The sequence below is a fragment of the Oncorhynchus gorbuscha genome, linkage group LG21 (assembly GCF_021184085.1).
Source record: "Oncorhynchus gorbuscha isolate QuinsamMale2020 ecotype Even-year linkage group LG21, OgorEven_v1.0, whole genome shotgun sequence".
Taxonomy (NCBI): domain Eukaryota; kingdom Metazoa; phylum Chordata; class Actinopteri; order Salmoniformes; family Salmonidae; genus Oncorhynchus; species Oncorhynchus gorbuscha.
Window position 1 is genome coordinate 2,712,008 of NC_060193.1, and position 26,276 is coordinate 2,738,283.

Here is a 26,276-nt window from a genome sequence, read left to right on the forward strand (position 1 = left end):
GTCTCAGACGAACCTGCGGGTGAAGAAGCCTGATGTGGAGGTCCTGGGTTGTCGTGGTTACACGTGGTCTGCGATTGTGAGGCCGGTTGGACATACTGCCAAATTCTCTAAAACGATGTTGGTGGCGGCTCATGGTAGAGAAATGAACATCTGGTGGACATTCCTGCAGTCAGCATTCCAACTGTACGCTCCCTCAACTTGAGACATCTGTGGCATTGTGTTGTGTGACAGAACTTCACATTTTAGATTGGCCTTTTATTGTCCCCCCAGCACAAGGTGCACCTGTGTCATCGTGCTGTGTAATCAGCTTCTTGATATGCCACACCTGTCAGGTGAATGGATTCTCTTGGCCTTTTATTGTCCCCCCAGCACAAGGTGCACCTGTGTGATGATCATGCTGTTTAATCAGCTTCTTGATATGCCACACCTGTCCGGTGGATGGATTCTCTTGGCCTTTTATTGTCCCCCCAGCACAAGGTGCACCTGTGTCATCATGCTGTTTAATCAGCTTCTTGATATAATACCCTGTCAGGTGGATGGATTCTCTTGGCAAAGAACCAACAGGGATGTAAACAAATTTGTGACATGAAATTTGAGAAAGAAAAATAAAGCTTTTTTTGTTCATATGGAACATTTCTGGGATCTGATATTTCAGCTCATGAAATGTTGTACCAACACTTTACGTTCATATGCGTTCATATTTTTTGTTCAGTATAGACGTGGACAGTTGAATTTTTATCAGAATTTTCTAAGGATTGCACAAATCGTTGCGTCCTCGATTTTGCATGTTCTGTTCATGTGAATTACCATATTCTAAATCTTAATGATTTACTATATTATCTAATCAGCTTTAAGCACTAAATTCATTTGGGTCCGGTAAATTTCTCAAATGTTCAGTAATTTTTATTTTTATTTTTAAACGCGACTGGTTAAATGTCCGTCGCCACGGAAACCCGGGTCTGAATATATAATATTTATGTCGTTGTGATCCACAGGAGCCAGGATGGACTGGCTGGACCTGCAGGCCGGGGACTCATCGTTAAGGTAACTATAGGACGCACACACACACACAGTAGAGTAGGCTTCTTTCTCTGTTCTCTCTGTTATTGATCTCTCTCTGTTTATTGGTTATTGATTTGTAATGACTGGTTATGTTAAATTGGTATCCTGAACGTTTCAAAATCCCGAACGGAAAAATAATTCAAGTCAACAATGCAGCTGGCTACTCTCTTTTCGCTGATGATGCCAGTTTGTGTTCAGTCTTCGGTCTGTCCTTTAGACATATCCAGCATAAGGATATGCTGGCTAGGATACATCGCGTTGAGGTGTCACTACAGCCCCGGGTTTGATCCCAGGCTGTGTCACAGCTGGCCCCATGAGGCGGCGCACAGTTGGCCCAGCGTCGTCCGGGTCGGGGGATGGTTTGGCCCGGCGTCGTCCGGGTCAGGGGATGGTTTGGCCCGGCCTGGGGTTTCCTTGTCCCATCACACTCTTGCGACTCCTTATGGCGACGGGCCTGCAAGCTGATTTCGGTCGGCCAGTTGGACTGTGTTTCCCTCTGATGCATTGGCTTCTGGGTTTTAAGCGAGAGGAGAAGCAGTGTGAAGCTGTCGTCAAGGCAAAGGGTGGCTTCTGGGTTAAGCTGTCGTCAAGGCAAAGGGTGGCTTCTGGGTTAAGCTGTCGTCAAGGCAAAGGGTGGCTTCTGGGTGAAGCTGTCGTCAAGGCAAAGGGTGGCTTCTGGGTGAAGCTGTCGTCAAGGCAAAGGGTGGCTTCTGGGTGAAGCTGTCGTCAAGGCAAAGGGTGGCTTCTGGGTGAAGCTGTCGTCAAGGCAAAGGGTGGCTTCTGGGTGAAGCTGTCGTCAAGGCAAAGGGTGGCTTCTGGGTGAAGCTGTCGTCAAGGCAAAGGGTGGCTTCTGGGTGAAGCTGTCGTCAAGGCAAAGGGTGGCTTCTGGGTGAAGCTGTCGTCAAGGCAAAGGGTGGCTTCTGGGTGAAGCTGTCGTCAAGGCAAAGGGTGGCTTCTGGGTGAAGCTGTCGTCAAGGCAAAGGGTGGCTTCTGGGTGAAGCTGTCGTCAAGGCAAAGGGTGGCTTCTGGGTGAAGCTGTCGTCAAGGCAAAGGGTGGCTTCTGGGTGAAGCTGTCGTCAAGGCAAAGGGTGGCTTCTGGGTGAAGCTGTCGTCAAGGCAAAGGGTGGCTTCTGGGTGAAGCTGTCGTCAAGGCAAAGGGTGGCTTCTGGGTGAAGCTGTCGTCAAGGCAAAGGGTGGCTTCTGGGTGAAGCTGTCGTCAAGGCAAAGGGTGGCTTCTGGGTGAAGCTGTCGTCAAGGCAAAGGGTGGCTTCTGGGTGAAGCTGTCGTCAAGGCAAAGGGTGGCTTCTGGGTGAAGCTGTCGTCAAGGCAAAGGGTGGCTTCTGGGTGAAGCTGTCGTCAAGGCAAAGGGTGGCTTCTGGGTGAAGCTGTCGTCAAGGCAAAGGGTGGCTTCTGGGTGAAGCTGTCGTCAAGGCAAAGGGTGGCTTCTGGGTGAAGCTGTCGTCAAGGCAAAGGGTGGCTTCTGGGTGAAGCTGTCGTCAAGGCAAAGGGTGGCTTCTGGGTGAAGCTGTCGTCAAGGCAAAGGGTGGCTTCTGGGTGAAGCTGTCGTCAAGGCAAAGGGTGGCTTCTGGGTGAAGCTGTCGTCAAGGCAAAGGGTGGCTTCTGGGTGAAGCTGTCGTCAAGGCAAAGGGTGGCTTCTGGGTGAAGCTGTCGTCAAGGCAAAGGGTGGCTTCTGGGTGAAGCTGTCGTCAAGGCAAAGGGTGGCTTCTGGGTGAAGCTGTCGAAGGCAAAGGGTGGCTTCTGGGTGAAGCTGTCGTCAAGGCAAAGGGTGGCTTCTGGGTGAAGCTGTCGTCAAGGCAAAGGGTGGCTTCTGGGTGAAGCTGTCGTCAAAAAGGGTGGCTTCTGGGTGAAGCTGTCGTCAAGGCAAAGGGTGGCTTCTGGGTGAAGCTGTCGTCAAGGCAAAGGGTGGCTTCTGGGTGAAGCTGTCGTCAAGGCAAAGGGTGGCTTCTGGGTGAAGCTGTCGTCAAGGCAAAGGGTGGCTTCTTTGAACAATCTCATCAAATATATTTAGATTTATTTCAACGTTTTTTTTAGTTACTACATGATTCCATATGTGTTATTTCATAGTTTTGATGTCTTCACTATTATTCTACAACGTAGAAAATAGTTTAAAAAAAAAATAAAAACCCTTGAATAAGTTGAGTGTCCAAACCTTTTGATTGGTACTGTGTGTATATCTATATAAAAAAAACATATATATATATATATTTATTATATATATTTTATTTATTTATATCTTATAAATAGCCTATCCTAGGTGTGGATTCAAAAAAATAAAGAGTTCATTTTTTTTGTTGCCAGGCAGAAGGCAGGCAGCTCTATTATTTGATTGACAGTTCTGGTTGCCTAGTGATGGAAGTTAGTCCAGCTTCAGAAGCGGTACTCCTTTACAGACGAGTTAAATGGTGCATCGGCCATTAACCAGGGAAGTTGTTACAAATATATATATATATATTTTTTTGGTCTGAATCTAAAAAGCCGTAGTGAACCCTTCCAGACAAACAAGGTGTAGCCGACGCGATTTCAAAGGTATATGACTGCGGTAGAATTCAGGCGGTTCTGGAGGCGAAGGGGGGTACGACCCAGTACTAATAACGGGCCTAATTGGACCAGTACTAGATGGGTGTGTCTAATAAACTGTGGTCTACGGCCTAATTGGACCAGTACTAATAACGAGCCTAATTGGACCAGTACTAGATGGGTGTGTCTAATAGACTGTGATCTATGGCCTAATTGGACCAGTACTAATAACGAGCCTAATTGGACCAGTACTAATAACGAGCCTAATTGGACCAGTACTAGATGGGTGGGTCTAATAAACTGTGGTCTACGGCCTAATTGGACCAGTACTAGATGGGTGTGTCTAATAGACTGTGGTCTACGGCCTAATTGGACCAGTACTAGATGGGTGTGTCTAATAAACTGTGGTCTACGGCCTAATTGGACCAGTACTAGATGGGTGTGTCTAATAAACTGTGGTCTACGGCCTAATTGGACCAGTACTAGATGGGTGTGTCTAATAAACTGTGGTCTACGGCCTAATTGGACCGTTATTCTGCATTGTAAATTGACGTGTAATTTAATCATTTTTTTCCCTTTATAGTTTAAATTATTATTTTTTATTTTTTAATGGCAGTTTAAACGTTATTAAGCAGAGTTGTAAATTTGTCACATCCCTGGTCGTTTATTGGTTTGGTTATTGCTGTGTCTTTCAGGGTCGAGGAGGTCGAGGCCCACCCTTCTCCAACAGGGTCAGACGTTCTCTCAACCCCTTCCTCTACAGAAACACTGAGTACGATGTCTGGGTCAAGTCCAAGAGAGGTACGTTTTTAAGATACTTCCTTTTAAATACAATTACCTCAAGAAGGATTTCGGTCATTTAAAAGACGAGGGATATAGAAAGCACTTTGTCCAGACAGCTCGTCTGACTGCTGATACAGCAGTCGGTCATCTGTACGTGCTGTCAAGCTATGAGTAGGTCATCTGTACGTGCTGTCGAGCTATGAGTAGGTCATCTGTGGACACCTGCTCGTCCGACATCTCATTTCAAAATCATGGGCTTTAATTTGGAGTTGGTCCCCCTTTGCTGCTATAACAGCCTCCAATCTTCTGGGAAGGCTTTCCACGAGATGTTGGAACATTGCTGCTATAACAGCCTCCACTCTTCTGGGAAGGCTTTCCACTAGATGTTGGAACATTGCTGCTATAACAGCCTCCACTCTTCTGGGAAGGCTTTCCACGAGATGTTGGAACATTGCTGCTATAACAGCCTCTTCTGGGAAGGCTTTCCACTAGATGTTGGAACATTGCTGCTATAACAGCCTCCACTCTTCTGGGAAGGCTTTCCACTAGATGATGGAACATTTCTACGGGGACTTGCTTCTATTCAGCCACAAGATCATTAATGAGGTCGGGCCCTGATGTTGGGCGATTAGGCCTGGCTCACAGTTGGTGTTCCAATTCATCCCAAATGTGTTTGATGGGGTTGAGGTCAGGGCTCTGCAGGCAAGTCAAGTTCTTCCACACCGATCTACACAAACCATATCTGTATGGACTTCACTTTGTGCACGGGGGCATTTTCATGCTGAAACAAGAAAGGGCCTTCCCCAAACTGTAGCCACAAAGTTGGAATCACAGAATCGTGTAGAATGTAGTTGTATGCTCTAGCATTAAAATTTCCCTTCACTGGAACTAAGATCTATGAAAAAACAGCCCCAGACCATTATTCCTCCTCCACCAAACTTTACAGTTGGCAATATGCATTAGGGCAGGTAGCGTTCTCCTGGCTCCAAACACAGATTTGTCTGTCGGACTTCCAGATGGTGACACGTGATTCATCACTCCCAGATTTTGTATTTTTTTATGCAGTCAAATACAAAAGTTTTCATTTTTTGGGGCTTAATAGTTTTTCAATTGTATTTTTTTGTTTGTTTTCAATTGTCATTTACTATAATAACCTGTGGCGTTGTCATGGTGAACTTGATCACCTGTTATAACTTGGTTACTTCCTGTTTCAGCTCAGCAGAAGCTGGATTTCTGCATCGCCGCTGGAATGCAGTATACAGTGGGAGACAAGTGCAAGGTGTGTGTGTATGTATGTGTGTGTGTGTGTGTGTGTGTGTGGTGTGTCTCTGTGTCTCTGTGTGTGTGTGTGTGTGTGTGTCTCTGTGTGTGTGTGTGTGTGTGGTGTGTCTCTGTGTGTGGTCTTCTCTCTACTGACTTTTTTTGTGTGGATGCTCTCTGATAGTGTAGTTCTGTCCCGCCCCCTCTAGGTTCGCCTTGACAACGGTGGGCGTTACTATGGCGCCTACATCCAGGAAGTGTCGCCTGACAACGGGCCTGTTACTGTCTTCATAGAGGAACTGGGCAAGAAGTAGGTCATCTCTCCTTTTTATATTGTCTTTGTTCTCTGATTTACTCTTTTTTTTTTTTTTTTTTTTCATATAACATTAATTTGTGTGTTTGTCCAGACACACTGTGTCCCTCTGGAACCTGCGCCCCCCCACAGATGAGACGTTGTCCTGGAGCACGGTGGCCCGAGACGGAAAGAGACTGAACAACGGCTCTGCTCCAAACTCTGGTAAGGACAACTGTCCCCTAGCCCCATAATCTCTGTTAAGGGCCTTAAACATGTCCCTTACGTCTGCCCCCTAGTCTTTGGTAAGGGCATTACACATGTCTCTTAGCCACTAACTCTATGAAACCTCTTGCATCTCCCAACAGTATTCTTGAATAACCTTTTCCTGCTCTGGATTCTAGAGTTTTTGATCGATCTCCTGTGTTCTAGAATATATTTGTTTTAGAATGAGCTGTGTTCTGTTGTTGAACACTCTCAACTTCTTCCCTCTCTCTCTCTCTCCAGATTGGGAGGGCAGGGGAAGAGGGAGGAAGTCGGGGAAGCATTCAACGCCGTCGGCAACGCCGTCTGTCTCCCAGGCTAAAGGACCCTCCCAAAGTGGTGGGCGTGGTGTCCAGAAGCAGCACTCTTGGCCCCTGCAGGCCACCGTAGAGGAGGGAGGTGTCCGGAGCACCAACACCAGGTCTGTTTGGACCCCAATACTACATTTTTTACACAGATGGAAAACAAACCATCAATCAAATTTCCCCATAATGACAAAACAAAAACACGTTCTAAGAAATTTTTGCAAAAACCCTGAAATATGACATTTACATAAGTATTCAGACTCGGTACTTTGTTGAAGCACCTTTGGAAGCGATTACAGAATTGAGTCTTCTTCGGTATGACTTTACAAGCTTGGCACACCACTATTTGGAGAGTTTCTCCCATTATTCTCTGCAGATCCTCTCAAGCTCTGTCATGTTGTATGGGGAGGGTTGCTGCACAGCTATTTTCAGGTCTCTCCAGAGATGTTCGATCGGGTTCAAGTCCGGGCTCTTGCTGGGCCCCTCAAGGACATTCAGAGACTTGTCCTGAAGACACTCCTACGTTGTCTTGGCTTTGTGCTTAGGATTGTTGTCCTGATGGAAGGTGAACCTTCGCCCAGTCTGAGGTCCTGAGTTCTCTGTAGCAGGTTTTCATCAAGGATCTCTCTGTACTTTGCTCTGTTCATCTTTCCCTCGATCCTGACTAGTCTCTTGGTCCCTGTCACTAAAAAACATCCCCACAGCATGATGCTGCCACCGTAGGGATGGTGCCACCACCATGCTTCACCGTAGGGATGGTGCCACCACCATGCTTCACCGTAGGGATGGTGCCACCACCATGCTGCCACCGTAGGGATGGTGCCACCACCATGCTTCACCGTAGGGATGGTGCCACCACCATGCTTCACCGTAGGGATGGTGCCACCACCATGCTTCACCGTAGGGATGGTGCCACCACCATGCTTCACCGTAGGGATGGTGCCAGGTTTCCTCTAGACGTGACGCTTGGCATTCAAGCCAGAGTTCAATCTTTGTTTCTTCAGACCACAGAATCTTGTTTCCCATGGTTTGAGAGACGAGGTGCCTTTTGGCAAACTCCAAGCAGCCTGTCCTGTGCGTTTTACTGAGGAGTGGCTTCCATCTAGCCACTCTACCTTTTTAAAGGCCTGATTTGGTGAAGTGCTGCAGAGATGGTTGTCCTTCTGGAAGGTTCTTTGGAGCTCTGTCAGTGACCTTCAATGCTGCAGAAATGTTTTGGTACTCTTGCCCAGATCTGTGCCTCGACACAATCATGTCTCTGAGCTCTATAGACAGTTCCTTCGACCTCATGGCTGGGTTTTGTTTTGACGTGCACTGTCAACTGTGGGACCTAATGTGAATCGTTTCACGAAACTAGGCGTATGTCGCGCTTCACTTAATTAAATGTTTTATCAAAAATGTGTTTTGGGGCAGAAATGCCTTCTGGGACATGTGAACTTTCATGTGCCTTAATAACAAACTTGTATACCATCTGTAAATACGAACAAAATAGTTAAATGACTATTTGCTTAGGAATAAGCAAGGAGCCTTTCCACTAGCCATGATTGGCTTAAATAATGTATGGGCTGGACATGCTGAGAGAGATGAGTTTGGATTGGTCTGCCATGTAGCAAGTTTCTGTCAATAACGTGAGCTGTTCAGTGTTGACAGCTCTTTCTACCGCACCGTTTTTTTTTCTAGTCATCCAGAACAGCTGGTGCTCTCATGCATGCTTCAGTGTTGCTTGCCTCGAAGTGAGCATAGAAGGCATTTAGCTCGTTTGGTAGGCTCCCGTCACTGGGCAGCTCGCGGCTGGGTTTCCATTTGTAGTCCGTAATAGTTTAAGCCCTGCCACATCAGACGAGCATCAGAGCCGGTGTAGTAGGATTCAACCTTAATCAATTTAGACAAGTTTGTCGGGTAAGCATCATCTAATAACAATAACATATTTTTGGGGGACTCTTAGTGCATAGTAGCAATATCAAAAACAATCACTGTACTTTTTACACCTGCTATATTTTGTGCTTGTGACAAATAAACATTTATTTGATATAGCGTGTGTTTAGTACATGGCCTCCCATGTGAATCCTTAAAATGATGGGCGGGGCTAAAGCTTAAGAGGGTGCGAACAATGCTGAATGGGTGGGGCTAAAGCTTAAGAGGGTGTGAACAATGCTGAATGGGTGGGGCTAAAGCTTAAGAGGGTGTGAACAATGCTGAATGGGTGGGGCTAAAGCTCTCCAGTAGTAGTAGTAGTAGTAGCAGTAGTAGTAGTAGTAGTAGTAGCAGTAGTAGTAGTAGTAGTAGTAGTAGTAGTAGTAGTAGTAGTAGTAGTAGTAAAACATTCAGGGGCCAATTTCTCAAAAGTGGGGTTACAAGTTTAGCAACTTTACAAGCATAATTACTTTCCCATTGTTCCTTGAGTGTAGTGTCGGATATACCATTTTCTAGTGCTGAAAACTCTACTTTTATCCAATGTAAAAAATAAATATAAACATTTTCAAATTTTGCTACTTAAGACCGAATCCAGGTTGTCGGTCACACATGGACAGGTGTTTGCCTTTGCAAATCATGTCCAATCAACTGAATTTACCACAGGTGGACTGTGATGGATGATCAATGGAAACAGGATGCATCTGATCTCAATTTTGAGTCTTCTAGCAAAAGGGTCTGAATACTTACTTAAATAAGGTATTTCTGTTTTAGTTCTTTTTTTAAATGACATTTGCAAAAATTCATTGTTTTCACTTTGTCATTATGGGGTGTGTGTGTAGATTGATGAGGAACATGTTTTATGGGATCCATTTTTAGAATAAGGCCGGAACTTAACAAAATGTGTGAAAAAGTCAAGGGGGTCTGAATACTTTCCGAATGCATGTTACTCGTTATTGACTAGCTGGTTATTGACTGAATGGCTGATTATTGACTGTGTGGCTGATTATTGACTGTGGGCTGGTTATTGACTGTGGGCTGGTTATTGACTGTGGGCTGGTTATTGACTGTTTTGGCTAGTATTGCCTGGCTGGTTACTGACTGTGTGGCTGGTTATTGACTGTGTTGGCTGGTTATTGACTGTGTTGGCTGGTTATTGACTGTGTTGGCTGGTTATTGACTGTGTTGGCTGGTTATTGACTGGCTGGTCCTTGACTGGCTGGTTACTGACTGTGTTGGCTGGTTACTGACTGTGTTGGCTGGTTACTGACTGTGTTGGCTGGTTATTGACTGTGTTGGCTGGTTATTGACTGTGTTGGCTGGTTATTGACTGTGTGGGCTGGTTATTGACTGTGTGGGCTGGTTATTGACTGTGTGGGCTGGTTATTGACTGGCTGGTTATTGACTGTGTGGGCTGGTTATTGACTGGCTGGGTATTGACTGGCTGGTTATTGGCAGTGTTGGCTGGTTATTGACTGTGTGGCTGGTTATTGACTGTGTGGGCTGGTTATTGACTGTGTGGTGGCTGGTTATTGACTGTGTGGTGGCTGGTTATTGACTGTGTGGTGGCTGGTTATTGACTGTGTGGTGGCTGGTTATTGACTGTGTGGTGGCTGGTTATTGACTGTGTGGTGGCTGTTTATTGACTGTGTGGTGGCTGGTTATTGACTGTGTGGTGGCTGGTTTATTGTCTGTGGTGGCTGGTTTATTGACTGGCTGGTTATTGACCCTGTGGTGGCTGGTTATTGACTGTGGTGGCTGGTTTATTGACTGGCTGGTTATTGACCCTGTGGTGGCTGGTTTATTGACTGGCTGGTTATTGACCCTGTGGTGGCTGGTTATTGACCCTGTGGTGGCTGGTTATTGACTGTGGTGGCTGGTTTATTGACTGGCTGGTTATTGACCCTGTGGTGGCTGGTTATTGACCCTGTGGTGGCTGGTTATTGACTGTGTATCAGGAGACCCTCTTCCAGCTCTGTGTCAGAGGCAGCATCAGTAGCAGCAGTGGAAGCATTTGGTCTATCAGAGGCACAACGTCAAGCCAAAGAGGAGGAGCAGAGGAACATGGCCCTGCTGGAGATGGCGCTACGGGATGAGAGAAGCTTCCCTGCACTGGGGGTGAGGAGGAGGCGTGTGTCTGGGGGGTGAGGAGGAGGCGTGTGTCTGGGGGGTGAGGAGGAGGCGTGTGTCTGGGGGGTGAGGAGGAGGCGTGTGTCTGGGGGGCGGGGGGACATGTGTCAAAATGTTTTTTTGTTAAGACTATACTTAACCCATGACAAACTTGTCCTGTCTCTGTCCCTGCTGTCTCTGTCCCTGCTGTCTCTGTCCCTGCTGTCTCTGTCCCTGCTGTATCTGTCCCTGCTGTCTCTGTCCCTGCTGTCTCTGTCCCTGCTGTCTCTGTCCCTGCTGTCTCTGTCCCTGCTGTCTCTGTCCCTGCTGTCTCTGTCCCTGCTGTCTCTGTCCCTGCTGTCTCTGTCCCTGCTGTCTCTGTCCCTGCTGTCTCTGTCCCTGCTGTCTCTGTCCCTGCTGTCTCTGTCCCTGCTCTCTCTGTCCCCTCTGTCTCTGTCCTGTCCCTGTCCCCTCTGTCTCTGTCCCTGCTGTCTTTCTGTCTCGCTCTCAGGTGGTGTCTAATGCCAGTGAGGGGAAGAAGAGGACAGGCAGAGGCATCGTGAGTTACATTCTAAACACTTTGAATTGTCTTTATTTCTCAACTGTGGGTTTGTCTGTCTGGAGGGCCTGTGGGTTTGTCTGTCTGGAGGGCCTGTGGGTTTGTCTGTCTGGAGGGCCTGTGGGTTTGTCTGTCTGGAGGGCCTGTGGGTTTGTCTGTCTGGGGGCCTGTGGGTTTGTCTGTCTGGAGGGCCTGTGGGTTTGTCTGTCTGGGGGCCTGTGGGTGGGTTTGTCTGTCTGGGGGCCTGTGGGTGGGTTTGTCTGTCTGGGGGGCCTGTGGGTGGGTTTGTCCGTCTGTCTGGGTTTGTCCGTCTGCCCTGTGGGTGGGTTTGTCCGTCTGTCTGGAGGGCCTGTGGGTGGGTTTGTTTGTCTGTCTGTCTGGAGGGCCTGTGGGTGGGTTTGTTTGTCTGTCTGTCTGGAGGGCCTGTGGGTGGGTTTGTTTGTCTGTCTGTCTGGAGGGCCTGTGGGTGGGTTTGTTTGTTTGTCTGTCTGTCTGGAGGGCCTGTGGGTGGGTTTGTCTGTCTGTCTGGAGGGCCTGTGGGTGGGTTTGTCCGTCTGTCTGGGGGGCCTGTGGGTGGGTTTGTTTGTCTGTCTGTCTGGAGGGCCTGTGGGTGGGTTTGTTTGTCTGTCTGTCTGGAGGGCCTGTGGGTGGGTTTGTTTGTTTGTCTGTCTGTCTGGAGGGCCTGTGGGTGGGTTTGTTGTTTGTCTGTCTGTCTGGAGGGCCTGTGGGTGGGTTTGTCTGTCTGGTGGGCCTGTGGGTGGGTTTGTCTGTCTGTCTGGAGGGCCTGTGGGTGGGTTTGTCTGTCTGTCTGGAGGGCCTGTGGGTGGGTTTGTCCGTCTGTCTGGAGGGCCTGTGGGTGGGTTTGTCCGTCTGTCTGGAGGGCCTGTGGGTGGGTTTGTCCGTCTGTCTGGAGGGCCTGTGGGTGGGTTTGTCTGTCTGTCTGGAGGGCCTGTGGGTGGGTTTGTTTGTCTGTCTGTCTGGAGGGCCTGTGGGTGGGTTTGTTTGTCTGTCTGTCTGGAGAGCCTGTGGGTGGGTTTGTTTGTCTGTCTGTCTGGAGGGCCTGTGGGTGGGTTTGTCTGTCTGTCTGGAGGGCCTGTGGGTGGGTTTGTCTGTCTGGTGGGCCTGTGGGTGGGTTTGTCTGTCTGTCTGGAGGGCCTGTGGGTGGGTTTGTCTGTCTGTTTGGAGGGCCTGTGGGTGGGTTTGTCTGTCTGTCTGGAGGGCCTGTGGGTGGGTTTGTTTGTTTGTCTGTCTGGAGGGCCTGTGGGTGGGTTTGTTTGTCTGTCTGTCTGGAGGGCCTGTGGGTGGGTTTGTTTGTCTGTCTGTCTGGAGGGCCTGTGGGTGGGTTTGTTTGTTTGTCTGTCTGGAGGGCCTGTGGGTGGGTTTGTTTGTCTGTCTGTCTGGAGGGCCTGTGGGTGGGTTTGTTTGTCTGTCTGTCTGGTGGGCCTGTGGGTGGGTTTGTCTGTCTGTCTGGAGGGCCTGTGGGTGGGTTTGTCTGTCTGGAGGGCCTGTGGGTGGGTTTGTCTGTCTGTCTGGAGGGCCTGTGGGTGGGTTTGTCCGTCTGTCTGGAGGGCCTGTGGGTGGGTTTGTCCGTCTGTCTGGAGGGCCTGTGGGTGGGTTTGTCCGTCTGTCTGGAGGGCCTGTGGGTGGGTTTGTTTGTCTGTCTGTCTGGAGGGCCTGTGGGTGGGTTTGTCTGTCTGTCTGGAGGGCCTGTGGGTGGGTTTGTTTGTTTGTCTGTCTGTCTGGAGGGCCTGTGGGTGGGTTTGTCTGTCTGGTGGGCCTGTGGGTGGGTTTGTCTGTCTGTCTGGAGGGCCTGTGGGTGGGTTTGTCCGTCTGTCTGTCTGGAGGGCCTGTGGGTGGGTTTGTCTGTCTGTCTGGAGGGCCTGTGGGTGGGTTTGTCTGTCTGTCTGGAGGGCCTGTGGGTGGGTTTGTCTGTCTGTCTGGAGGGCCTGTGGGTGGGTTTGTCTGTCTGTCTGGAGGGCCTGTGGGTGGGTTTGTCTGTCTGTCTGGAGGGCCTGTGGGTGGGTTTGTCTGTCTGTCTGGAGGGCCTGTGGGTGGGTTTGTCTGTCTGTCTGGAGGGCCTGTGGGTGGGTTTGTCTGTCTGTCTGGAGGGCCTGTGGGTGGGTTTGTCTGTCTGTCTGGAGGGCCTGTGGGTGGGTTTGTGTCTGTCTGTCTGGAGGGCCTGTGGGTGGGTTTGTGTCTGTCTCTGTCTGTCTGGAGGGCCTGTGGGTGGGTTTGTGTCTGTCTCTGTCTGTCTGGAGGGCCTGTGGGTGGGTTTGTGTCTGTCTCTGTCTGTCTGGAGGGCCTGTGGGTGGGTTTGTGTCTGTCTCTGTCTGTCTGGAGGGCCTGTGGGTGGGTTTGTGTCTGTCTGTCTGGAGGGCCTGTAGGTGGGTTTGTCTGTCTGGAGGGCCTGTAGGTGGGTTTGTCTGTCTGGAGGGCCTGTAGGTGGGTTTGTCTGTCTGGAGGGCCTGTGGGTGGGTTTGTCCGTCTGTCTCTGTCTGTCTGGAGGGCCTGTGGGTGGGTCTGTCTGTCTGGAGGGCCTGTGGGTGGGTTTGTCCGTCTGTCTGGAGGGCCTGTGGGTGGGTTTGTCCGTCTGTCTGGAGGGCCTGTGGGTGGGTTTGACGCTAATCTTTACCTGTTGTGTTTTATAGAGGAGATCAACACTAGAGGAGGAGAGGAGGACCCCATCACCTCCTACTCCTAACCTTCCTGCTACTCCTAAACTACCTGCTACTCCTAACCTTCCTCCTAACCACCCTCCCACTCCTAACCTCCCTCCTACTCCTAACCTCCCTCCTACTCCTAACCTCCCTCCTACTCCTAACCTACCTGCTACTCCTAACCTTCCTGCTACTCCTAACCTTCCTCCCACTCCTAAACTTCCTCCTAACCTTCCTCCCACTCCTAACCTTCCTCCCACTCCTAACCTTCCTCCCACTCCTAATCTTCCTCCTAACCTTCCTCCCACTCCTAATCTTCCTCCTAACCTCCCTCCCACTCCTAACCTCCCTCCCACTCCTAACCTCCCTCCCACTCCTAACCTACCTGTTACTCCTAACCTCCCTCCCACTCCTAACCTTCCTCTTAACCTTCCTCCCACTCCTAACCTTCCTCCCACTCCTAACCTTCCTCCCACTTCGAACCTACCTGCAACTCCTACCTTTCCTGCTACTCTTAACCTTCCTCCCACCACCATTCCTTCCACCCCTATCCATGTCAACTCCTGGCCTAAAACAACTGCTGCTGTTCCAGTTGTCCCCACCCCTCACCTCGTCCCACCTGTGTCTGGGGTTTTAACTGCACTACCTCTGGTGACCTCTGTGCCCGACACGGTGACCTCTGTGCCCGACATGGTGGACCAATCCCCTCAGACAATACAGACTGTCCCTCTCAACCCCCCCTCTCTCAATCTCACCCACCCCTCCTCTCTTCCACAATCTGGTCAACCCTATCTACCCCAATGTTCTCTCTCCCAGCCCCCCCTCTCCCTGGATCCTCCATCCAGTGAGGTCTCCTCAGCCTACACCCCAGGTAACATCCCCTAAAAGTGTTCCCCTCACCTTTTTGTGTTAGTTTTCTATGTTACCTAATAAAGAAGTGATTTTACTTGTCTCTCCTTGTAGTTTACCTCTCAGGTCATCTCAATGCTGCCACCTTGGCAGGATTTGTTAAAGAACAAGTACAAATACAATTGTCTCTCCTCTTCAACAGCTTTATCCCACATCGGTGTTCCCCCCACTTCCTTCATCCCCACCAACCACCCACCTCACCCCTCCAACCACCCTTCCCTTCCCCCCGGGCTCTCCCCAGCCCCCCTCCAGCCCCAGACTGTCACCCAGCCCCCCCTGTCGTTCCACCAGCTGGCTCATCTCTACCAAGACCCCTTGTTCCCAGGGTTTCCTTTGTCTGACAAGGAAGAGATCGTCCAGACTCCCTCCTATTCTTATATCCACACGGGAGAGGACCTGCCACGAGGTGAGTAGTGAAATATATATTTTATTATTGTCCCCTAACCCTACCACCCGTTAACTAATGGACAACAGCACTTAGGCTTCTATTTCCAGCTCATACATACCAGAGGTGTGGACTCGGGGTCACATGGCGCGGACTCGGGGTCACATGGCGCGGACTCGGGGTCACATGGCGCGGACTCGGGGTCACATGGCGTGGACTCGGGGTCACATGGCGCGGACTCGGGGTCACATGGCGCGGGTCACACATGATGACTTGCAACTCGACTTTGACACCAATGACTCGTGACTTAACTTGGACTTGAGCCTTTTGACTCGACCTGACAACCCTCCCCAAGCATCCCCAACCCTCCCCAAGCCTCCCCAACCCTCCCCACGCCTCCCCAACCCTCCCCACGCCTCCTCAACCCTCCCCACGCCTCCTCAACCCTCCCCACGCCTCCTCAACCCTCCCCACGCCTCCTCAACCCTCCCCACGCCTCCTTAATCCTCCTTAATCCTCCTCAATCCTCCTCAATCCTCCCCAAGCCTCCTCAACCCTCCTCAAGCCTCCTCAACCCTCCTCAACCCTCCTCAACCCTCCTCAACCCTCCTCAAGCCTCCTCAACCCTCCCCACGCCTCCTTAATCCTCCCCAAGCCTCCTCAACCCTCCCCAACCCTCCTCAACCCTCCCCAAGCATCCCCAACCCTCCCCAAGCCTCCCCAACCCTCCCCACGCCTCCCCAACCCTCCCCACGCCTCCCCAACCCTCCCCACGCCTCCTCAACCCTCCCCACGCCTCCTCAACCCTCCCCACGCCTCCTCAACCCTCCCCACGCCTCCTCAACCCTCCCCACGCCTCCTCAACCTCCCCACGCCTCCTCAACCCTCCCCGCCTCCTTAATCCTCCTTAATCCTCCTCAATCCTCCCCAAGCCTCCTCAACCCTCCTCAAGCCTCCTCAACCCTCCTCAAGCCTCCTCAAGCCTCCTCAAGCCTCCTCAACCCTCCTCAACCCTCCTCAAGCCTCCTCAACCCTCCCCACGCCTCCTTAATCCTCCCCAAGCCTCCTCAACCCTCCCCAAGCCTCCTCAACCCTCCCCAACCCTCCTCAACCCTCCCCAAGCATCCCCAACCCTCCCCAAGCCTCCCCAACCCTCCCCACGCCTCCCCAACCCTCCCCACGCCTCCTCAACCCTCCCCACGCCTCCTCAACCCTCCCCACGCCTCCTCAACCCTCCCCACGCCTCCTCAACCCTCCCCAATCCTCCTCAACCCTCCCCACGCCTCCTCAACCCTCCCCACGCCTCCTCAACCCTCCCCACGCCTCCTCAACCCTCCCCACGCCTCCTCAATCCTCCTTAATCCTCCTCAATCCTCCTCAATCCTCCCCAAGCCTCCTCAACCCTCCCCAAGCCTCCTCAAGCCTCCTCAACCCTCCCCACGCCTCCTTAATCCTCCCCAAGCCTCCTCAACCCTCCCCAAGCCTCCTCAACCCTCCCCAAGCCTCCTCAACCCTCCCCAACCCTCCTCAACCCTCCCCAACCCTCCTCAACCCTCCCCACGCCTCCTCAACCCTCCCCAAGCCTCCTCAACCCTCCCCAAGCCTCCTCAACCCTCCCCAAGCCTCCTCAACCCTCCCCAAGCCTCCCCAAGCCTCCTCAAGCCTCCCCAAGCCTCCTCAACCCTCCCCAAGCCTCCTCAACCCTCCCCAAGCCTCCTAATATTTACAAATATTATACAACATGGTAATGGAAAAGTTAATATTTTTTAGTAATCCAATAAATAATATAGTACATAATCTGGTTTTAATCCAGAGGTTAGCAAAAGTATCTAGATCCTCTGAGGCTCTGGAGGGATTCAGATTCTAACAGTATCTAGATCCTCTGAGGCTCTGGAGGGATTCAGATTCTAACAGTATCTAGATCCTCTGAGGCTCTGGAGGGATTCAGATTCTAACAGTATCTACATTTACATTTAAGTCATTTAGCAGACGCTCTTATCCAGAGCGACTTACAAATTGGTGCATTCACCTTATGACATCTAGATCCTCTGAGGCTCTGGAGGGATTCAGATTGTGGATTTAAAAGAAAACATGAAGCATTAGTGTACAGTGACACCTTAGTGATGATGATGATGATGAATGACACCTTAGTGATGATGATGATGATTAATGACACCTTAGTGATGATGATGATGATTAATGACACCTTAGTGATGATGATGATGATTAATGACACCTTAGTGATGATGATGATGATGAATGACACCTTAGTGATGATGATGAATGACACCTTAGTGATGATGATGATGAATGACACCTTAGTGATGATGATGATGAATGGCACCTTAGTGATGATGATGATGAATGACACCTTAGTGATGATGATGATGAATGGCACCTTAGTGATGATGATGAATGATACCTTAGTGATGATGATTGACACCTTAGTGATGATGATGATGAATGACACCTTAGTGATGATGATGATGAATGACACCTTAGTGATGATGATGATGAATGATACCTTAGTGATGATGATGATGAATGACACCTTAGTGATGATGATGATGAATGACACCTTAGTGATGATGATGATGAATGACACCTTAGTGATGATGATGATGATGAATGACACCTTAGTGATGATGATGATGAATGACACCTTAGTGATGATGATGATGAATGACACCTTAGTGATGATGATGATGAATGACACCTTAGTGATGATGAATGACACCTTAGTGATGATGATGAATGACACCTTAGTGATGATGATGATGAATGACACCTTAGTGATGATGATGATGAATGACACCTTAGTGATGATGATGATGAATGACACCTTAGTGATGATGATTGACACCTTAGTGATGATGATGATGAATGACACCTTAGTGGTGATGATGATGATGAATGACACCTTAGTGATGATGATGATGATGAATGATACCTTAGTGATGATGATTGACACCTTAGTGATGATGATGATGAATGATACCTTAGTGATGATGATGAATGACACCTTAGTGATGATGATGAATGACACCTTAGTGATGATGATGAATGACACCTTAGTGATGATGATGAATGATACCTTAGTGATGATGATTGACACCTTAGTGATGATGATGATGAATGATACCTTAGTGATGATGATGAATGACACCTTAGTGATGATGATGAATGACACCTTAGTGATGATGATGAATGACACCTTAGTGATGATGATGAATGACACCTTAGTGATGATGATGAATGACACCTTAGTGATGATGATGATGATGAATGACACCTTAGTGATGATGATGAATGACACCTTAGTGATGATGAATGACACCTTAGTGATGATGATGAATGACACCTTAGTGATGATGATGAATGACACCTTAGTGATGATGATGATGATGAATGACACCTTAGTGATGATGATGATGATGAATGACACCTTAGTGATGATGATGATGATGAATGACACCTTAGTGATGATGATGAATGACACCTTAGTGATGATGATGAATGACACCTTAGTGATGATGAATGACACCTTAGTGATGATGAATGACACCTTAGTGATGATGAATGACACCTTAGTGATGATGATGAATGACACCTTAGTGATGATGATGATGAATGACACCTTAGTGATGATGATGATGAATGACACCTTAGTGATGATGATGATGAATGACACCTTAGTGATGATGATGATGATGAATGACACCTTAGTGATGATGATGAATGACACCTTAGTGATGATGATGAATGACACCTTAGTGATGATGATGATGAATGACACCTTAGTGATGATGATGATGAATGACACCTTAGTGATGATGATGATGAATGACACCTTAGTGATGATGATGATGAATGACACCTTAGTGATGATGATGATGAATGACACCTTAGTGATGATGATGATGAATGACACCTTAGTGATGATGATGATGAATGACACCTTAGTGATGATGAATGACACCTTAGTGATGATGAATGATACCTTAGTGATGATGAATGACACCTTAGTGATGAATGACACCTTAGTGATGATGATGAATGACACCTTAGTGATGATGATGATGATGAATGACACCTTAGTGATGATGATGAATGACACCTTAGTGATGATGATGATGAATGACACCTTAGTGATGATGATGATGAATGACACCTTAGTGATGATGATGATGAATGACACCTTAGTGATGATGATGAATGACACCTTGATGATGATGATGATGATGATGAATGACACCTTAGTGATGATGATGATGAATGACACCTTAGTGATGATGATGATGAATGACACCTTAGTGATGATGATGATGAATGACACCTTAGTGATGATGATGATGAATGACACCTTAGTGATGATGATGATGAATGACACCTTAGTGATGATGATGATGAATGACACCTTAGTGATGATGATGATGAATGACACCTTAGTGATGATGATGATGAATGACACCTTAGTGATGATGATGATGAATGACACCTTAGTGATGATGATGATGAATGACACCTTAGTGATGATGATGATGAATGACACCTTAGTGATGATGATGAATGACACCTTAGTGATGATGATGATGAATGACACCTTAGTGATGATGATGATGAATGACACCTTAGTGATGATGATGATGATGAATGACACCTTAGTGATGATGATGAATGACACCTTAGTGATGATGATGAATGACACCTTAGTGATGATGATGAATGACACCTTAGTGATGATGATGAATGACACCTTAGTGATGATGATGATGATGAATGACACCTTATGATGATGATGATGAATGACACCTTAGTGATGATGATGATGAATGACACCTTAGTGATGATGATGATGAATGGCACCTTAGTGATGATGATGAATGACACCTTAGTGATGATGATGATGATGAATGACACCTTAGTGATGATGATTAATGACACCTTAGTGATGATGATGAATGACACCTTAGTGATGATGATGAATGACACCTTAGTGATGATGATGATGAATGACACCTTAGTGATGATGAATGACACCTTAGTGATGATGAATGACACCTTAGTGATGATGATGAATGACACCTTAGTGATGATGATTGACACCTTAGTGATGATGATGATGATGAATGACACCTTAGTGATGATGATGATGAATGATACCTTAGTGATGATGATGATGAATGATACCTTAGTGATGATGAATGACACCTTAGTGATGAATGACACCTTAGTGATGATGATGAATGACACCTTAGTGATGATGATGATGATGAATGACACCTTAGTGATGATGATGATGAATGACACCTTAGTGATGATGATGATGATGAATGATACCTTAGTGATGATGATGATGATGAATGACACCTTAGTGATGATGAATGACACCTTAGTGATGATGATGAATGACACCTTAGTGATGATGATGAATGACTCCTTAGTGATGATGATGATGATGATGAATGACACCTTAGTGATGATGATGATGAATGACACCTTAGTGATGATGATGATGATGATGATGATAATGACACCTTAGTGATGATGATGAATGACACCTTAGTGATGATGATGATGAATGACACCTTAGTGATGATGATGATGAATGACACCATAGTGATGATGATGATGAATGACACCATAGTGATGATGATGAATGACACCTTAGTGATGATGATGAATGACACCTTAGTGATGATGATGAATGACACCTTGGATGATGATGATGATGAATGACACCTTAGTGATGATGATGATGAATGACACCTTATGATGATGATGATGAATGACACCTTAGTGATGATGATGATGAATGACACCTTAGTGATGATGATGATGAATGGCACCTTAGTGATGATGATGAATGACACCTTAGTGATGATGATGATGATGATGAATGACACCTTAGTGATGATGATGAATGACACCTTAGTGATGATGATGAATGACACCTTAGTGATGATGAATGACACCTTAGTGATGATGAATGACACCTTAGTGATGATGAATGACACCTTAGTGATGATGATGAATGACACCTTAGTGATGATGATTGACACCTTAGTGATGATGATGATGAATGACACCTTAGTGATGATGATGATGAATGACACCTTAGTGATGATGATGATGAATGACACCTTAGTGATGATGAATGATACCTTAGTGATGATGATGACACCTTAGTGATGATGATGAATGACACCTTAGTGATGATGATGAATGACACCTTAGTGATGATGATGATGATGAATGACACCTTAGTGATGATGATGATGAAATGACACCTTAGTGATGATGATGATGAAATGATACCTTAGTGATGATGATGATGACACCTTAGTGATGATGATGAATGACACCTTAGTGATGATGATGATGATGAATGACACCTTAGTGATGATGATGATGATGAATGACACCTTAGTGATGATGATGATGAATGACACCTTAGTGATGATGATGATGAATGATACCTTAGTGATGATGATGATGAATGATACCTTAGTGATGATGAATGACACCTTAGTGATGATGAATGACACCTTAGTGATGATGATGATGAATGACACCTTAGTGATGATGAATGACACCTTAGTGATGATGATGATGGATGACACCTTAGTGATGATGAATGACACCTTAGTGATGATGAATGATACCTTAGTGATGATGAATGATACCTTAGTGATGATGAATGACACCTTAGTGATGATGATGATGAATGACACCTTAGTGATGATGATGATGATGAATGATACCTTAGTGATGATGATGATGATGAATGATACCTTAGTGATGATGATTAATGACACCTTAGTGATGATGATGAATGACACCTTAGTGATGATGATGAATGACACCTTAGTGATGATGAATGACACCTTAGTGATGATGAATGACACCTTAGTGATGATGAATGACACCTTAGTGATGATGATGAATGACACCTTAGTGATGATGATGAATGACACCTTAGTGATGATGATGATGATGAATGACACCTTAGTGATGATGATGATGAATGATACCTTAGTGATGATGATGATGAATGATACCTTAGTGATGATGATGACACCTTAGTGATGATGATGAATGACACCTTAGTGATGATGATGAATGACACCTTAGTGATGATGATGATGATGAATGACACCTTAGTGATGATGATGATGAATGACACCTTAGTGATGATGATGATGATGAATGATACCTTAGTGATGATGATGATGATGAATGACACCTTAGTGATGATGAATGACACCTTAGTGATGATGATGAATGACACCTTAGTGATGATGATGAATGACTCCTTAGTGATGATGATGATGATGAATGACACCTTAGTGATGATGATGATGAATGACACCTTAGTGATGATGATGATGAATGACACCTTAGTGATGATGATGAATGACACCTTAGTGATGATGATGATGAATGACACCTTAGTGATGATGATGATGAATGACACCTTAGTGATGATGATGATGATGAATGACACCTTAGTGATGATGATGAATGACACCTTAGTGATGATGATGAATGACACCTTAGTGATGATGATGAATGACACCTTAGTGATGATGATGAATGACACCTTAGTGATGATGATGATGAATGACACCTTAGTGATGATGATGATGAATGACACCTTAGTGATGATGATGATGAATGGCACCTTAGTGATGATGATGAATGACACCTTAGTGATGATGATGATGATGATGATGACACCTTAGTGATGATGATGAATGACACCTTAGTGATGATGATGAATGACACCTTAGTGATGATGATGAATGACACCTTAGTGATGATGAATGACACCTTAGTGATGATGAATGACACCTTAGTGATGATGAATGACACCTTAGTGATGATGAATGACACCTTAGTGATGATGATGAATGACACCTTAGTGATGATGATTGACACCTTAGTGATGATGATGATGATGAATGACACCTTAGTGATGATGATGATGAATGATACCTTAGTGATGATGATGATGAATGATACCTTAGTGATGATGAATGATACCTTAGTGATGAATGACACCTTAGTGATGATGATGAATGACACCTTAGTGATGATGATGATGATGAATGACACCTTAGTGATGATGATGATGAATGACACCTTAGTGATGATGATGATGATGAATGATACCTTAGTGATGATGAATGACACCTTAGTGATGATGATGAATGACACCTTAGTGATGATGATGAATGACTCCTTAGTGATGATGATGATGATGATGACACCTTAGTGATGATGATGATGAATGACACCTTAGTGATGATGATGATGAATGACACCTTAGTGATGATGATGATGAATGACACCTTAGTGATGATGATGATGAATGACACCTTAGTGATGATGAATGACACCTTAGTGATGATGAATGACACCTTAGTGATGATGATGAATGACACCTTAGTGATGATGAATGACACCTTAGTGATGATGATGATGGATGACACCTTAGTGATGATGAATGACACCTTAGTGATGATGAATGATACCTTAGTGATGATGAATGATACCTTAGTGATGATGAATGACACCTTAGTGATGATGATGATGAATGACACCTTAGTGATGATGATGATGAATGACACCTTAGTGATGATGATGATGATGAATGATACCTTAGTGATGATGATGATGATGAATGATACCTTAGTGATGATGATGAATGACACCTTAGTGATGATGATGAATGACACCTTAGTGATGATGATGAATGACACCTTAGTGATGATGAATGACACCTTAGTGATGATGAATGACACCTTAGTGATGATGAATGACACCTTAGTGATGATGAATGACACCTTAGTGATGATGATGAATGACACCTTAGTGATGATGATTGACACCTTAGTGATGATGATGATGAATGACACCTTAGTGATGATGATGATGAATGATACCTTAGTGATGATGATGATGAATGATACCTTAGTGATGATGAATGACACCTTAGTGATGATGATGAATGACACCTTAGTGATGATGATGATGAATGACACCTTAGTGATGATGATGATGAATGACACCTTAGTGATGATGATGATGAATGACACCTTAGTGATGATGATGATGATGAATGATACCTTAGTGATGATGATGATGATGAATGACACCTTAGTGATGATGATGATGAATGACACCTTAGTGATGATGATGATGAATGACACCTTAGTGATGATGATGATGAATGACACCTTAGTGATGATGATGATGATGAATGATACCTTAGTGATGATGATGATGATGAATGATACCTTAGTGATGATGAATGACACCTTAGTGATGATGATGAATGACACCTTAGTGATGATGATGAATGACTCCTTAGTGATGATGATGATGATGAATGACACCTTAGTGATGATGATGATGAATGACACCTTAGTGATGATGATGATGAATGACACCTTAGTGATGATGATGAATGACACCTTAGTGATGATGATGATGAATGACACCTTAGTGATGATGATGATGAATGACACCTTAGTGATGATGATGATGATGAATGACACCTTAGTGATGATGATGAATGACACCTTAGTGATGATGATGAATGACACCTTAGTGATGATGATGAATGACACCTTAGTGATGATGATGAATGACACCTTAGTGATGATGATGATGATGAATGACACCTTAGTGATGATGATGAATGACACCTTAGTGATGATGATGATGAATGACACCTTAGTGATGATGATGATGAATGACACCTTAGTGATGATGATGAATGACACCTTAGTGATGATGATGATGATGATGATGATGAATGACACCTTAGTGATGATGATGATGAATGACACCTTAGTGATGATGATGAATGACACCTTAGTGATGATGATGAATGACACCTTAGTGATGATGAATGACACCTTAGTGATGATGAATGACACCTTAGTGATGATGAATGACACCTTAGTGATGATGATGAATGACACCTTAGTGATGATGATGAATGACACCTTAGTGATGATGATGATGAATGATACCTTAGTGATGATGAATGACACCTTAGTGATGATGAATGACACCTTAGTGATGATGATGAATGACACCTTAGTGATGATGAATGACACCTTAGTGATGATGATGAATGACACCTTAGTGATGATGATGACACCTTAGTGATGATGATGATGAATGATACCTTAGTGATGATGATGATGAATGACACCTTAGTGATGATGATGAATGATACACTTAGTGATGAATGACACCTTAGTGATGATGATGAATGACACCTTAGTGATGATGATGATGATGACACTTAGTGATGATGATGATGAATGACACCTTAGTGATGATGATGATGATGAATGATACCTTAGTGATGATGATGATGATGAATGACACCTTAGTGATGATGATGATGAATGACACCTTAGTGATGATGATGAATGACACCTTAGTGATGATGATGAATGACTCCTTAGTAATGATGATGATGATGAATGACACCTTAGTGATGATGATGATGAATGACACCTTAGTGATGATGATGATGAATGACACCTTAGTGATGATGATGAATGAATGACACCTTAGTGATGATGAATGATACCTTAGTGATGATGAATGACACCTTAGTGATGATGATGATGAATGACACCTTAGTGATGATGATGATGAATGACACCTTAGTGATGATGATGATGACACCTTAGTGATGATGATGATGACACCTTAGTGATGATGAATGATGTGATGATGAATGACACCTTAGTGATGATGAATGACACCTTAGTGATGATGATGAATGACACCTTAGTGATGATGATGATGAATGACACCTTAGTGATGATGATGATGAATGACACCTTAGTGATGATGATGATGATGAATGATACCTTAGTGATGATGAATGAATGACACCTTAGTGATGATGATGAATGACACCTTAGTGATGATGATGAATGACACCTTAGTGATGATGATGATGATGAATGACACCTTAGTGATGATGATGATGAATGACACCTTAGTGATGATGATGATGATGAATGACACCTTAGTGATGATGATAATGAATGACACCTTAGTGATGATGATGATTATGATGATGATGAATGACACCTTAGTGATGATGATTAATGACACCTTAGTGATGATGATGAATGACCCTTAGTGATGATGATGATGAATGACACCTTAGTGATGATGATGATGATGACACCTTAGTGATGATGAT

General features: G+C 45.8%; 1 protein-coding gene across 2 annotated transcripts in view; it reads left to right on the top strand.

Annotated features, from left to right (window-relative positions):
- Positions 1-26,276, top strand: part of otud4 (OTU deubiquitinase 4) — a 57,309-nt gene that overhangs the window by 12,455 nt on the left and 18,578 nt on the right. For both annotated transcript variants that reach the window (XM_046319702.1, XM_046319703.1), the window contains exons 8-17: positions 996-1,044; positions 4,296-4,401; positions 5,598-5,662; positions 5,853-5,953; positions 6,051-6,160; positions 6,443-6,620; positions 10,374-10,533; positions 11,036-11,083; positions 13,732-14,611; positions 14,792-15,055. In XM_046319702.1, coding sequence (XP_046175658.1) covers positions 996-1,044; positions 4,296-4,401; positions 5,598-5,662; positions 5,853-5,953; positions 6,051-6,160; positions 6,443-6,620; positions 10,374-10,533; positions 11,036-11,083; positions 13,732-14,611; positions 14,792-15,055 — 1,961 coding nt within the window. The remainder of the gene's footprint in view (positions 1-995; positions 1,045-4,295; positions 4,402-5,597; positions 5,663-5,852; positions 5,954-6,050; positions 6,161-6,442; positions 6,621-10,373; positions 10,534-11,035; positions 11,084-13,731; positions 14,612-14,791; positions 15,056-26,276) is intronic.